Source organism: Diabrotica virgifera, chromosome 9 (genome assembly GCF_917563875.1).
Source record: "Diabrotica virgifera virgifera chromosome 9, PGI_DIABVI_V3a".
In the NCBI taxonomy this organism is placed as follows: Eukaryota; Metazoa; Arthropoda; class Insecta; order Coleoptera; family Chrysomelidae; genus Diabrotica; species Diabrotica virgifera.
The window spans coordinates 210,495,812-210,512,645 of NC_065451.1; the positions used below are offsets into that span (position 1 = coordinate 210,495,812).

General features: G+C 33.5%; 1 protein-coding gene across 2 annotated transcripts in view; it reads left to right on the forward strand.

Annotated features, from left to right (window-relative positions):
* The window catches only part of LOC114334818 (uncharacterized), a 905,910-nt gene that overhangs the window by 879,013 nt on the left and 10,063 nt on the right, over nucleotides 1–16,834 (forward strand). For both annotated transcript variants that reach the window (XM_050662384.1, XM_050662383.1), the window contains exons 8-10: nucleotides 4,474–4,862; nucleotides 9,476–9,630; nucleotides 15,548–15,778. In XM_050662384.1, coding sequence (XP_050518341.1) covers nucleotides 4,474–4,862; nucleotides 9,476–9,630; nucleotides 15,548–15,778 — 775 coding nt within the window. The remainder of the gene's footprint in view (nucleotides 1–4,473; nucleotides 4,863–9,475; nucleotides 9,631–15,547; nucleotides 15,779–16,834) is intronic.

Below are 16,834 nucleotides of genomic sequence, written 5' to 3' on the forward strand. Positions count from 1 at the left end.
ATTGTCGGCAACTGGATGCAAGCTGCACAAAACAGAGAAAGATGGAAAAAGCTGAGGGAGACCTATGTCCAGTAGTGGACGAGTACGGGTTGATGATGTTAATGATCCTCCATGTTAGAAAATTCTGGTCTTTGTTCTGTTAGTAATTTTTAAATATTTTTCCCATTTTCCGTTGTTATTGGTGATATAACGTCTTTTTTCTTATTATTTCTCATGTTTAATTAATCTCCAACATTCTGTGCTTCTTCTATCTTCTATGTAAGTGTTGATTTTTTGGCAGTTTTTTCCCATGATTCGTTCTTTTTTTGGGTTATCTTCTTTCTTACTTTGGCTTGGGCTTCTTTGTAAATTGTTTTATCCTTTTCTGTTTTTGTTGATAGGAACGTTTGGTATTTCCGACGTTTATCTGTGATTTCGTTCTCTACTTCTTTATCCCACCAGTAGTGTTTTATTCCTTTATGGTTTTCATCATATTTCTTTCCCCCAGTGTTTCTTCTGCTGCCAAATGAATGGACTCTTTGATATGTTCGTAGTGTTCTTTGATATTTTTAAAACTACTCATTTTTAATTTTTCGTCTAAACGTTGTTTATACAGCAGCTTTACACTCTCATGGGTTAGACTGTATAGGTTGTACCGTACTTGTTTTATTAAGGGAATAATTATTATATCATAAAAATGGTAAATCGGGCAACATTATAATTCGGGCAACATCAAATTTTAAATCTTTTCCAGACGACTTTTGGTTCACTCTATATATTTAATATATTATTATAATGTATATAATGACTAATCTGAAAATCCTTTTAACACATTTGTGGGGTTGCAATCTATCAATGTCTTTTGACCGTAAAGAGGCCGACAAGGGATCAATATCCTTATTTGCGATTGTTGGCTTCCCTTCCCGTAAATCCCTGTTTAAGGACAATGGACTAGCTATTGCATTTATACAGTGCGCTGGAATAAGTGCTACCCCCCTTATTAACTTATTTATTTTAGCACATAAGCAAACCGCTCGGACAGGTCGATTTTTAAAATAATTATAGTATACTATAGCATCAATGTTTCGAACTTTACGCGATCCCTCTTCAGGTGACAGGCATAACTTTTATTTTTTAAATGGGAAAGGACATCATGTAAAACTTCATTTAAAAGCTTTTGAAATACTAATTACAAAAATGTATAATACTTTAATCCTGTTTGAGAGCGTAGACGCAAAATTTCGATCGAATTCTTTCTAAATGCAATCATTTTTTTCGGATCCTGAAAAAACTAATTCCTACTTAAATATTTTTGAAAAATTTAAATGTAGAATGAACTATTACAGTATTCTCGATGGTCGAAAGTCCCTGAGAACTCCTATAATGTTTATTTTAATAAGTTACAGGGGTGAAAAAAAGAGAAAATTTAGTCTGATTTTTAATTTCAAATATATCATTCAAAATAAACTTTTTGTTTATTCTAAGGGACTGTCAGTGACACCTCATTTACATTCACCAATACATCATGTGTGACACCTCATTTAAAAGTTGTTGAAATACTGAATACAAAAATGTATAATACTTTAATCTTTTTTGAGAGCGTAAACGCATTTATTTTTTTCGAATCCTGAGAAAACTAATAAGTAGTTTTGAAAAATTTAAACGCAGAATGAAAGATTACATTATTACCGAAGGCTGACAGTCCCTTAGAACAGCGATTCTCAATCTGTGGTACATGTACCACTGGTGGTACAATTCACTACTTGCGGTGGTACACAAAACACAAAAAAAATTAAAATAGTAGTACTTAGTAAGTTTTCATAATACACTCTAAAAATACAGGGTGTAACAAAAATACAGGTCATAAATTAAATCACATATTCTAGAACCAAAAATAGTTCGATTGAATCTAACTTACCCTAGTACAAATATGCACACAAAAAAAAGTTACAGCCCTTTGAAGTTATAAAATAAAAATAGATTTTTTCCAATATATCGAAAACTATTTGAGTTTTCTTATTGAAAACGGACATGTGGCATTATTATGACAGGAAAATCTTAAAAAAAAATTCTGCACCTCATAAAAATTTTATGGGGGTTTTGTTCCTTTAAACCCCCCAAACTTTTGTGTACGTTCCAATTAAATTATCATTGTGGCACCATTAGTTAAACACAATGTTTTTAAAACTTTTTTGCCTCTTAGTAATTTTTCTAACAAGTTTTTATCGAAATATTTTGAATATTTGTCAAATCCACCACATATTTGTATACTGTTAAGTACCATTATAGAGACTCTATTAATATGAAAATTTATTTATAGATTATAGATTTTATAAGTATATTTTGAACCATATTAAAAAAGAAGCTACAAAAAGAAGAAGGCAAAAAAGTTTTAAAGACACTGTTTTCAACTAATGGTACCGCAATAATAGTTTAATTGGAACGTACACAAACATTTGGGGGGTGTAAAGGCACAAAATCTCCATAAAACTGTTATGTTAACATATTAAAAAAGAAGCCTCATCTCGATTAAAACTGGTATATCTAAAAAATATTAAGAGGCAAAAAAGTTTCAAAAACATTGTGTTTAACTAACGGTACCACAATAATAATTTAATTGGAACATACATAAAAGTTTGGGGGGGGGGGTTTAAGGGAACAAAACCCCCATAAAATTTTTATGGGGTGCACAAATTTCACTATCATTTCTTTTTAAGATGTTCCTCCCATAGTCATGCCACATGTCCATTTTCATTAAAAAATCTCCAATAGTTCGATATATCGGAAAAAATCGATTTTCATTTTGTAACTTCAAAAGGCTGTAACTTTTTTTTGTGTGCACATTTGTATTAGGGTAAGTTAGGTTCAATCGAACTATTTTTGGTTCCAGAATATGTGATTTAATTTATGAACTGTATTTTTGTTACACCCTGTATATGTGGTACCAAAAATACTGTAGGTGGTACATGACTCAAAAAGTTTGAGAACCGCTGCCTTAGAATAAACAAAAAGTTTATTTTGAATGATATATTTGAAATTAAATATCAGACTAAATTTTCTCTTTTTTTCACCCCTGTGACTTATTAAAATAAACGTTATAGTAGTTCTCAGGGACTTTCGACCATCGAGAATACTGTAATATTTCATTCTACGTTTACAGGTCTGGATCCCGCGTATGAAAAAAAATTTGATTAATAGCAAGCTGAAAATTTGTTAATAGCTTAAGGGTGTCTAGTCGGATAAACTTTGATATATGGGAACACTGGAACAGGGGCAGTTTTAATTGTGGAACAGGTTAAAAATTTGGAACGGTCAGACCCCGAAAACGGCACATTTATTTTGTCCGACAGAATAGACTTAAACTCTTCGAACAGAGATTAAACTCTCATGAAAAAAACAGACTGCTATTTATCACCTGTCATAATTCCTGTCATTTGACATATTCTACATGTTCCACTCATTAAAACGCCCATTTGGTGATAAATAGCAGGCTGACTTTTGCATGAGAGTTTAATCTCTGTTCGGAGAGTTTAAGTCTGTTCTGTCGGACAAAATACATGTGCCGTTTTCGTGGTCTGACCGTTCCAAATTTTTAACCTCTTCCACATTTAAAACTGCCCCTGTTCCAGTGTTCCCATATATCAAAGTTTATCCGACTAGAAACCCTTAAGCTATTAACAAATTTTCAGCTTGCTATTAATCAACTTTTTTTCATACGCGGGATCCAGGCCTATTAAATTTTTCAAAAATATGAGTTTTTTCAGGATTCGAAAAAAATGATTGCATTTAGAAAGAATTCGATCGACATTTTGCGCCTACGCTCTCAAACAGGATTAAAGTATTATACATTTTTGTAATCAGTATTTCAATAGCTTTTAAATGTGGTGTCACATAATGTACTTTCCTATTTAAAAAAATCAAAGTTATGCCTGTCACCTGAAGAGGGATCGTATAAAGTTCGAAACATTGATGCTATAATATACTATGATTATTTTAAAAATCGACTTGTCCGAGCTTTTTTCTCATGTGCTAAAAATAAATAAGTTAATAAGGGAGGGGTAACACTTATTCCAGTGCACTGTATATTAGAAAATTCAGATTTTTTCTAGTTAATCATTTATTTATCATCCTTAATGAAAATAAGTTCAGAATAACAACCAGTTAAGAAGAAGAAAATGAAGGAGAAAATATCTAGCCCTATAAATAGTATGTGTGTTTTGCCCATAATGATATATAAAAATATTTCAGTCAGCCTCCTTACGAAGTAGAAAAGATAGAGGAGGATGATTTCAGTCAGTATAAATCGACTTCATAAATTTGTCCTATCTAATCATCTTCGCCCTATCCTTCTTTGGTCTACCAGGGACTTGCAATTTAGCAATAGCTCCAGTGAGCTCTATTTCTGGCTAGTGTTTTGATTTTAAGCCAGAATTTTCCCATAGAGAAAAAATACAACGAACAAGGAATTACTAACAATTTTTTTAATCATTCCAGCACCGTCAACACACCTTGCAGTACCACCTGCGGTACCTACAGCCAGTACTCCACTCCTGTATCATCACCGAACGTCTCCTCTTCTATCTACTGCTCCACAACCACCAAGCGGTACTTACCTCCAGCTACGTCTTCCGTTTACCTAAACAAAGAGCTATCCAGGCTAGTGGAGGATAGAGAAAAAGACTTTCCTGACCTGATAGAAATATCGCCGAAAAGCAAATCGTTCGAGATTAATCACAGCAATGTGCTGAAAGCGAAGGGTACTAGCGGGAGTACTTCGGATATAAACGAGATATTTTGTACGCTACCGAGGAAGAAGGAGCTACATTCTGCGCGGTATAGAAGTAACGATAGTCAGACTCCGCTGTTGCATGAAAGTCGGTATGGTGAGTACTATTTTAATTCGATTTTTAACACTGTCGGTACATGACACTATCACAAACGAAGGCACAATATTGTGACAATATACATCGTGATGTAGCCTCTTAAGGTTCAGATATTGTTCTGAACACAAATACGCCATCAGAACTGACCCCTGGAGCACCTGATACCTAGGGTCACTGCTAAGCTACGTCATCTTCTGGAGTTTCGAGGGTTTTTGGCACTAAATTGATGCAAACAGATTGCTCGGGGGTTTTTAGGTTGCTGAACACGAATACGACATCAGAACCGACCCTCAGATTGTATCCAGTGTGACTGGTATGACGGAGTACTCTGCATTAATTTAGTGTTGTAAAGCTTCGAAATTTCATAAGACAATGCCTTAGTACTGAACCTAGATACTAGTTGCTCCGGGCGATCGTTTCTGATAATGTACTCGTGTTCAGAAACCCCAAAAATATCCCGAGTAGTGTGATTGGATCAATTTAGTCACGAAAACTCTCGAAACTCCAAAAGATATGCCTTAGCAGTGACCCTCGGCACCAGGTACTCCGAGGGTCGGTTCTGAAGGCATATTGATGTTCAGCGACCCCGAAAGCCCCCGCATAATAAAATATGGCTCTTAATACACTGATTTTGATATATTGTGTTTGTGCACTTTTGGGTGCATTTATGCACTGTAAATGCAATAAGAATTTCCACCCATTTTTCTATTGTAGACTTTTTTCTGACGTCATCCCTAAGACAATGCAAAAAGTTGTAAGAGCTGTATTTAAAATTCGATTTATTCCGGGATTTTAAGTTCTAAATGCCCTAATCTATCTGTATTCACTGTCCCAGACATATTTACATATATCTAATACATATAAAATATATTTTTTCTACAACCGTGTTAAAAATGCAATTTTTAGCACTACATAGGAGCGTTAAAATGCTACTTTAACGCACTAGTGCTTTAAAAATTTTAAGGCACTGCAGTTAAAAGTGAATTGTCAAATTGTGAAACGTCAAAATATTTACATTTCATTTATTAACATTAATACTAATAGTACAAATTGCGCAATTTGAAAAAGGTGGTTTAAAAGGTTTTTTAAAATTTAATTTAAACTGTATTATTGCATTTTCAACACGTTTGTAGAAAAAAAAACTATTAAAATTTGTTAGAATATACAACAATAAAAGTAGATGTTATTCTATAGTTGTTATGATTTACGTATTGACATTATAGGCAGTTTTGATGTAATGTCAAGAAAACTATAAAAATGGAATGTCAGTCAAGTTCAAGTAAAAGTATACGGTCAATACGAACTGCAGTGCCATAAAAATTTTAAAGCACTAGGGCCTCTAAGTAGCAATTTTAACGCTCGTATGGAGTGCTAAAAATTGCATTTTTAACACGGTTGTAGAAAAAAAATATTGTATGATATACGTGTTAAAAAGTACATTTTTAAGGTACTCATGTAGATTGCAGAATTCGCTTCGCTTATTCTGCAAACTTTCACATGCGTGCCTTAAAATTGTATTTTTAACACTTATATCATAAATAACTATTAAATCTATTAAAATATAAAATGAAAATAAAAGGATTAGAAGCATTACATTTGAAATCAATTCAGGAAAATATCTAATCTATGTTTGTCTGTCTTCGTAATCTGCGTTTACTCACATAGTATGAGTTTTTTACGTAGATAGGTTGACGTATTATGGAATGCAAGTTTTAAATTCCTCATTTTAGGACACGAATCGTCTGTCTGCTTTTCAAATTATAAAAAGTACAGATTTGGCATTTTCCTGAATTGATTTCAAGCTTGGAATCTTTCGAGTTTCTAATGTTTTTAATAGATATCGCTGTAGCGTCCTACGCACATTATTTTTAAAAATAATGGCTAATTAGGCGAAGCAATAAAGCACTAAAATCGGTCTTACCACCGAAAAAAAGCGACAAGATGGATCTTAATAATTATTTTTGCATTCGATTCGTCAATGCGCCAGGAAAATTTGTGAACCGGAGCCATGATATAATAATATTGAACAACTGCATACAAAAAATGCATTATTAAAGTGCATCCCAAACAGACAATAAAAAAAAATTCAGAATTCGTCAATTATCGGCGAAAATGTCAATATAACGTCAATATAACGTCAAAAGTGATCTCCGGAGTACCTGTTGCCTAGGGTACTTACTGTTTACCTCGTCTTGTGGAGTTTTCGGCAAATTCAATAAAAAATTAGTCAAAAATCATTACTCGGGGGGTTTTTGGGATCGCTAACGACAAATATGACATCGGAAATCATCTCCAGAGTACTAGTGCCCAGGGTACCTACTGTTTACCTCGTCTTCTGGAGTTTTTGTCAAATTAATTAAAATTCATTACTCGGGGGGTTTTGAGGTCTCTGACGACGAATATGACCATCGGAAATGATCTCCGGAGTACCTAGTGCCCAGAGTACCTACTTTTTACCTCGTCTTTTGGAGTTTTCGGCAAATTCATTAAAAAATTAGTCAAAATTCATTACTCGGAGTTTTTGGGGTCTCTGACGGCAAATAAGACGTCGTAAGTGATCTACGGAGTACCTGGTGCACAGGGTACCTACTGTTTACCTCGTCTTCTGGAGTTTTCGGCAAATTAATTAAAAAATTAGTCAAAAATCATTAGTCACGAGATAAACAGTAGGTACCCTGGGTACCAGGTACTCCAGATCACTTCCGATATCATATTCATCGTCAGCGGCCCAAAAACCCTTAATTAATGATTTTTGGCTAATCTTTTAATGAATTTTACGAAAACTGCAGTAGAAGTAGGTTCTCCGGGCACCAGGTAATTATTCTGGAGATCACTTCCGATGTTATATTCGTCGTTAATGACCCCAAAACAGCTCGACCCCCGAATAATGATTTTTGACTAATTTTTTAATTCATTTGCCGAAAACTTCATAAGACAAGATAATCAGTAGGTACCCTGGGTACCAGGTACTCCAGATCACTTCCGATATCACATTCATCGTCAGCGGCCCAAAAACCCTTAATGATTTTTGGCTAATTTTTTAAAGAATTTGACGAAAACTGCAGTAGAAGTAGGTTCTCCGGGCACCAGGTAATTATTCTGGAGATCACTTCCGATGTTATATTCGTCGTTAATGACCCCAAAACAGCTCGACCCCCGAATAATTATTTTTGACTAATTTTTTAATTCATTTGCCGAAAACTTCAGAAGACAAGATAATCAGTAGGTACCCGGGGTACCAGGTACTCCAGATCACTTCCGATATCACATTCATCGTCAGCGGCCCAAAAACCCTTAATTAATGATTTTTGGCTAATTTTTTAATGAATTTGACGAAAACTGCAGTAGAAGTAGGTTCTCCGGGAACCAGGTAATTATTCTGGAGATCACTTCCGATGTTATATTCGTCGTCAACGACCCCAAAACAGCTCGACCCCCGAATAATTATTTTTGACTAATTTTTTAATTCATTTGCCGAAAACTTCAGAAGACAAGATAATCAGTAGGTACCCGGGGTACCAGGTACTCCGAAGATCACTTTCGATGTCATATTCATCGTCAGCGGCCCCAAAAATCCCCGAGTAATGATTTTTGACTATTTTTTTAATAAATTTGCGAAAAAATCCACGAGACGAGGTAAACAGTAGGTACCCTGGGCACCAGGTACTCCGGAGATCACTTTTAACATCATATTCGTTTCCGCCGGTAATAATTGTCGAATTGTTCTGAATTTTTTTATTGTCTGTTTGAGATGCACTTTAAAAATGCATTTTTTGTATGCAGTTTTTCAATATTATATCATGGCTCGGGTCACAAAGTTTCCTGGCGCATTCACGAATCGAATGCAAAAATTATTAAGATCCGTCTTTTCATTTTTTTAAGCTATACTTCTTTAGGCACGAGGGTAAATTTTTACATTCCCTGGCGCATGCGCACACCGACAGTATGTTGTTAGTTGCTAAACCATCCAAGTTATGTATGTATCAAAGCAACTAAGGTTTGAAAATAATATATTAGTGTATTTAGTAAGTATATTTATTATAATTTTTGTGTCTTTGGATTTGTCTTCCTTGGGAGTAAGATAATAAGTATTTATAACATTTTTATATTTAATACTTCACGTGATCTATTTGTCACCTTCGTTTGTAATTACGTCCCAGAAGCCGTAAAAACAAAACCCTGATGGGTTATTGGTAGAGCATTCGACTACATAACGCGAAGGTTCCTGGTTCAAATCTTGACACGGATGATTGTTATCCTTTTTTTATTTTTGGTGTTGTTTTAATAAAGAAAATTTTGGAAGTGGTAATATCAAAATTAGTTTATTAATTAAATAAAATACAAATAAACTTTTAAGTATATTGATTTCGTTGAAATCATATAATAGAAGTATAACTTCTTACGTGTGTACAAAGTACACACATTCTTTTTTTTCGGAGGTTCCGTGCTTTATTGCTTCGACTAAATATAAGAGATAGATTTTGTTTCAATCAAAGTCCGCTCTGATGATTCCATAAGGATAAAATACGTATAAGCGAATTGTAGTGTTCTGTATTAAAATTAAAATCTTAACAGTCTTTAAAAAATAAAAGTATGTTTCTTCTTTTTTATAGGTAGCAGTGGAGGAGAGAGCATACCTTGCACTCAAGACATATGCATGACCGATTTACCGAAGTACTCAATGACTACAAGTTTGAACAGAAACAGGGTCAACAAAATGTCAAATAGTTATTTGAATTTAACTAGAGAGGGACGGTCTACTAAAGAAGTAAGTGGTTTTTTAAATATTTCTATTATGTAGCACACTTTTTATGACACACAGCTTCTATCTTCTATCGAAGATGGGATATCAACATGGCAATTCTTATTTTACTTACATCAGTTTTAAATAAACTTACGTGCATAGAAATCGGCCCACTTAAAAATTTGGTCTTATTTGATGTCTCATATTTCCTAAACCTGGTGAACGATTTAAATGATTTTTTGAACATGTTATAGCCTGATCCTTTAACAATACCACTGTAATAGTATTTTTCGAAATAGGTAAATTTTCATTGTATACCGGGTGTACCAATCAAACTGTGTTTTTTTCTCAAAGTTCGCATCACCCTGTGGAATATTCTATCATTTATAAAATACTGAAATTAAAACCCAACTATAGCCTCAGGTTTTCTTAACATTCTGTTTTCTGACTCATTCATTTATGTTGAATAATAAAAAAGTTAAGTACTTTAACAACTAGACATGTTCTTCATCAATACACGATGTGTCTAAATAAGTGTGACAAACTTTAAGGGGTAATTGTACATGAAAAAATAATGACAGTTGGCTTTATAAACGTATGTCCGCAAATGTTTCGTTTCCGAGATACGGGATGTTGAATTTTTTCTTACAAACTGACGATTTATTTTATTGCTTTAAAACCAGTTGAGATATGCCAATGAAATTTGGTGGGTTTTAAGACTCTATTGCACATTTTTTGACATACAATTAAGAATTTTATATTCACCATTAGCGCGCGTACTTGTAATATGACCGATCATATTACCCGTATGCACGCTAATGGTGAATATAAAATTCTTAATTTTGTGTTAAAAATCCGCAATAACTATCTCTTAAAACCTACCAAATTTCATTTGCATATCTTAACTGGTTTTAAAGCAATAAATAAATCGTCAGTTTGTAAGAAAAAATTCAACATCCCGTATTTCGGAAACGAAACATTTGCGGACATACGTTTATAAAGCCAACTGTCATTATTTTTTCATGCAGAATTACCCCTTAAACTTTGTCGCACTTATTTAGAAACACCGTGTATCGATGAAGAACATGTCTAGTTGTTAAAGTACCTAACTTTTTTATTATTCAACAAACACGAATGAATCAGAAAACAAAATGTTAAAAAAACCTGAGTCAGTTGGCTTTTAATTTTAGTATTTTATAAATGCTAGAATATTCAACAAGGTGATGCGAACTTTGAGAAAAAAACATAGTTTGATTGGTACACCCGGTATACAATGAAGAGTTACCTGTTTTGCAACAATAATATTACCATAGTATTGCTAAAGAATCAGGCTATAACATGTTCGAAAAATCACTTAAATCGGCCGACACGTTTAAGAAATATGAGACATCAAATATGACCAAATTTTTAAGTGGGCCGATTTCTATGCACGTAAGTTTAGTTGGTTAGAGGTCAGACTAAACCATTCCCTTAGACTCGTCTTCTTCCTACATTTTTAGCTTTTAATTTGCACTCCATAATCTCAATATATACCATCTCTCTAAATACTTTGTGTTGCTGGGAGATTGTCCCTGACAACGAAATTTGAAATGACAACGAAAATCGAACCGAAATTTGAAATAACGAACATGGAACACAAGATTAGATCAGATGCTAGAATGTGAAGACAGTTGCCTATAACAGGAGAGGGCGCCAAACAAGTTTTAACGGGAAAACAAGTTAAAACTAATACAGAAGATTATTATTATTGAAATATTAAAGAAAAGAAAATAATTATTTAAAAACAAAATAGCAAAGATGTGACGTTTATAACGTTAAAAGTTCCACAGACCATCATAATATCTTTCATATGCTCTGGTAAATCCTACAACTTTCCGCAGCATTCTCATCTATCCAAATTACAAAATAGTGTATAACTAAACTAAAAAATAATTTATTAAATTCCTGCAGTGTGGTGCACTGGATCAGTAAACTCGCTAAAACAATGCATTTTTGACCAATACCGTAAAATAAATTCACGCCTCAGTGCGCTTTGTAACCGAATGAATATTTTATTTAAAACATTCAAACTGTCATGTTCATTGCGAAACATTTGTGTTAACATTTTCAATACTGTTGTACCGTTTGTGAACATTGTTTACTTTTTGCTCAATGGTGAAGCCAACTTTTTAAATAAGCTGGGAGAAATTATTATTTTTTTAGCGCATGATAGAATATTTGTGCGTATAGAGAAAGAAGCGATAATTTCTTGAGGGGGAGATATTTAACTCTTTCACCATTGAATTCATTTTTACACTTTAGAGACTGAACCTATTCGATTTTATAATCAGAATAAGTAATTTAGACACGGAAGGATTAGATTTTAGATTTCCACAAATTTATCAACTGCTAAGGTACAGGTACTAATAGGTAACTTGCACATTTTTTTATTACATAATAATGTTCAGTTTTGCTTAAAAATGAGATTTCCAAAATTTCACGCTTTAAAAACTCATAATAACTTAGAAATACAAATTTAAACTCTTCTGTAAAATAAAATAGTTCAAACGACCCGTGGCGTCACATAGTTTTATTATGTTTAGTTATGTTTAAGGTTATATTTAGGTATACTCTTCTTCTCCTTCTTTAATTTATTGGCCTTCACCTACTTGGGTATTTGGCCAGCTCATCGTCGCGGAATAAGGGAAAAATATTTAAGCAACCATTGGAGTGAAAACTTAGTCTTTTTGTTTCGAAACCGGTAGAGGTGCTTGCTGCACTCTCTGATTGGACTGGAATATGGTTCGGCTGTATTTTCGTTTTGCAACGAAATTGAAAGTGGTTATTCATTTTTGATTTACATTTACTCTGATTGGAGTATGAAGGGGACCATTCTCGTTGAAACTTTACCGCGCTGAGCAGATGGGACGTCAATTGTAAATTGTAGAAATCCCTCATCTTCCTTAGTCTCAGCATCCGTATGGCTTGCAAATTGTAGAAGCCTCGGAGGTGTAACCAGACAAGGTTCCCTTTGTTTTCATTCTGGTGGGATGTAGAATAGCATTATGTTGTTTTATATACCATTGGAGTGAAAACTTAGTCTTTTTGGTAGCAGTTGCCGCTAGAGCATCTATGCCATTTCTTTCGTTGCAATCCGGGACTACACTCTTTGGTTGTTTTGGTTGGATCAGAGAGAGCAGCATATGTGCCTCCTGATGAGAGACTAATAAGTTTCGAAACCGGTAGAGGTGCTTGCTGCACTCTCTGATTGGACTGGAATATGGTTCGGCTGTATTTTCGTTTTGCAATGAAATTGAAAGTGGTTATTCATTTTTGGAAAAATATTTATATTTTAATGACATTTATCGTATGTCATTATAATAATATATACCAGTTTGTTGAGATTGGAGTTTGATACAGTTTTTGAAGGAAAGGAAAGAAGGTCTACTATGGAAAATAAAACCATTTTGTAAAAGTACAACTTTTCTACGAATAGTTCAGACGATCAAAAACACTTGGACGTCACATAACTGTATTTTCTACTGACGTTTATAATGTCTAATTTAAAATTATATACTACAATTTTGTTTACTTTGTTAGTGCAGAATGTAAACATATAATCATATGACGTCACGACTCGTTTTTGGCTAGCTGCTTTAATTTTAATTTAGAATCGTCTTTAGGGGCCAAACGGAACACAAAAACAATTTTTTTTATCCTTGATACATGTTTTAAATCATGATCTGTTGTGATTTATAACATTTTTTTCGAATTTTAAATTTTATGCAAGTTCCCTATTAAGAAAAATAACTTTTTTTCTTTTCATAAATTGATTACAGATGCCATTATTGCCATTAACACTTTGTAAAAGATTTTACGCCACTATTTAGTAGATTTTCTGTTTAAATAAAGGTGGCAATCTTTCCCCGTTGATCCTGATACCCTTACGGACGGCGAACGGTCCATTCATACTGTCAATGATGACGTGGTATGTCCATATCATCTTAGTTGTTATGTACCAATATCTTCTACTATTGCATGAATTACTTTCATGATTTATCTTATTCTACTGGTAGTAACTCTCTCTAATCTCGATATACCTGCCAAATGTCTCCAAAAATCCATTTCCGTTGCCTCAAGTTTTCTCTTGCATCGTCCGTTTATCTGTCTTTCTTCACTGCTGTAGGTGATTATACTTTTAATAATTGTGTTATATAAGTATCCTACTTTTGTTACTATTTGTTATTGTTTGGTCCCAAAGTATATTATTTAGAAGAGATATTGCTTTTCTTCCCTGGTTGTTTCTTTCTTCTATTGTGTCGTCTACATTTTCTTCTTTTGTGATAATCATACCCAGGTACTTATACGTGTCGTATTATCTGATTTTCTCTATCTTCCAATGCGATGTCCTACTGTATTCTACCGACACATATATTCTGTCTTTCTTATCTTTATTTCAAGTCCCCATTTTTTATATTCCCCTATTAATTTTCTTATTATTTATTTGATATTTCATACTCTTGTACGATCACTAGTTGGTTATCTAAAGGCGTTTCCAAAGTTTTAGAGTATGTTCGAAGTACGTCTTAAATAACATCGTGAGAGACAACAGCCTTGTTTAAGACCCTTGCTGGTTTGGAATCTATTGGATAGGCTTATTTCAATTTTTACCCTTTCCCTAGAAATGGTATACACTTGTTTCGTTGCTCGTTTTAAACTCATCTTTATATCTGTTTTCTCCAATGCTTCCTATAGTTTATTTTGTGGGATACTGGCATGGCATATGCCTTCCTCAATTCTACATATAATATATTTACTTCCTGGTAATGGTAACTTTCTTTTTAATAATCTGTGTAAGGCCGAATAAATGGTCAATAGTTGATTTACATGCCCTGAATCTCGCTTGTTCTTGAGCTTCTATATATTTGTATTGATTTTCTGTACTAAAAAAAGAATGTGTGTATACTTTGTACGCACGTAAGAAGTTATACCTCTATTATTATGATTTCAACGAAATTAATATACTTTAAACAGTTTATTTATATTTTATTTAAATATTAAACTAATTTTAATACTTACCACTTTTCAAAAAATTTTATTAAAACAATACCAAAAATTAAAAAAATAAAAGAATAAAACACTCACAAACACATTGAAAAATGCCACAAAAATGATTTCTGAACAATAATTGTTAGAAAAATTTTAACTAAATAGGTATTTTCTGAAAAAAATAAAATAATATACTCACAATCATAAAATCTATAAAAAAATAAAAAATAAAATTTTGTATTGGGGAGTGAACCCGTGTACATTGGCGCGTTTAGTTTTGAAATTCAAGCATCTTTAGATTTTGGCTACGGAGATATATGCATCATTTTGGAAGATAGACCAACTGAACGTTTTGAACTTTTGACAGTTCTGAATTTAACCAAATTAGTTTGATTTTTGTGAAATTGAAATATTAAAATACAACAAACCATAGAGTAAGAAAACAATATTAGATGAATATTGCTAGAAATTTTGTTGGTAATCAAATTGTGTAAATTAAAGCATTACTTACTAGGTAGGTTTATTTTACATTTTCCAAATAGGTAGGTACCTATGTAAATTTTTATTACGATACTGAAACATTTATAATTACCTACTTACCTGTTGCTTTTAAAAACTATTTAAAAAGCCACTATAATTATAATCTTGCTTTTTTCTCTGCCCTCACAACAATAAAAACTAATATACACAACATTTGTTTACCCATAACCGACATATTGAACAATAATTATTGACAGTTCATTATAATTACCCAATCAGAGCAGGTATAATGTTTCAGCTGCGCCCAGAACCAAGACTTTTGAAGAATTCACGCACATATAAATTTACTCCCAACGCGCTTAAAGAAGTATAACTTCAAAAAGTTGATTTTATATTGTTTTACATATTTTCATTTTTGATCCTTATTTTGCAGGCTACAACCGACATAAGCGCCACCCCTCTTCTAGACGTTTCGAATCTTGAAAGCCACGTATGGTACAACAAACCGAGGGAAATAATCTCCCCCACCATGAGCATGACACCCAACGCCAACTCATACGACTACCATGCGGCGCAACTGGAGCGATTCTTGGAGGAATACAGAAGTCTGCAGAAGCAGTTGAAGAAGATGAAAGAAACGTGTGATAATTTGTGTATGGAGAAGGTAAGTTTGCTTTTGGTGTAGAGTTATAAGTTCAATAATGCTTTATTTTTTATGGAAATACAGTGGAACCCCGTTAACTCGGATTAATTGGGACCGCGGCCGATCCGGGTTAGCCGGAGAAAATGGTAAAAATTAATAAAATATGGTATGCTTACAGATAAACTCCGTTATAATTGTCACACAGACACTGGTAAACCACGTTCTCATTCCACACAAAACCACACATACAAAGCGTCGTCAAAAGTCTCATTCTTAGCTTTATTAGCTTTGCTCCGATTGTCCAAACTGTCTTGTGTTGTCCAAACTGTCTTGACACCATAATATAATGTTGCAAGATTCACCTTTATCAATTCTACTTAATGCTTCTAGTTTCTTTTCCATTGTCACTACAACATTTTTACGTTTTGTTGCCCTTATAGACAAAAGACACGCAAACACAAAATCTGAATAAATTTACGAACGATTACAAAACACGACTTTACTACACACAATACCGTCTCTGATGTTATGTTATTTAATAACAGTGATGACTAAGACCATTGTTAAAAAAAGAATTTTAATAGTCTTTTCTAAACAATGCAAGACAGTTTCAAATAAATAAAGGATAATACAGGTGCCTGTTGTTTTCGACAATGAATGTGGTGTGCCATGAGTCAATCCGGTTCCATTATCTCTCAAATATTATATTACATAGAGTTGGTACAAAACCTCGTGAACCTTGAAAATGCGTATGTATAAACGAAATAAAATGAAGCCAAAAACATACGACTATTTTATTTGCTGCGAATTGCGCGACAGGGTCCCATCTTCACCCTGATATTTTCAGTAATGTCGGATTCATCAATCGTTTCGTGCGTATATTGACGTCACCAAATGAATGAATTAGGTTCACGAGATTTTGTAACAGCAATACATTTTTATTGTTGAAATGTTTGTCTGATAAAAATCGGTCCGGGTTAGCCGGAGTTCCGGGTTATCGGGGGCCGACTTATCGGGGTTCCACTGTACTTGTAAAATCAACCTATCAAGCTTTACACTTTTTCGTGTGTCTAAAGC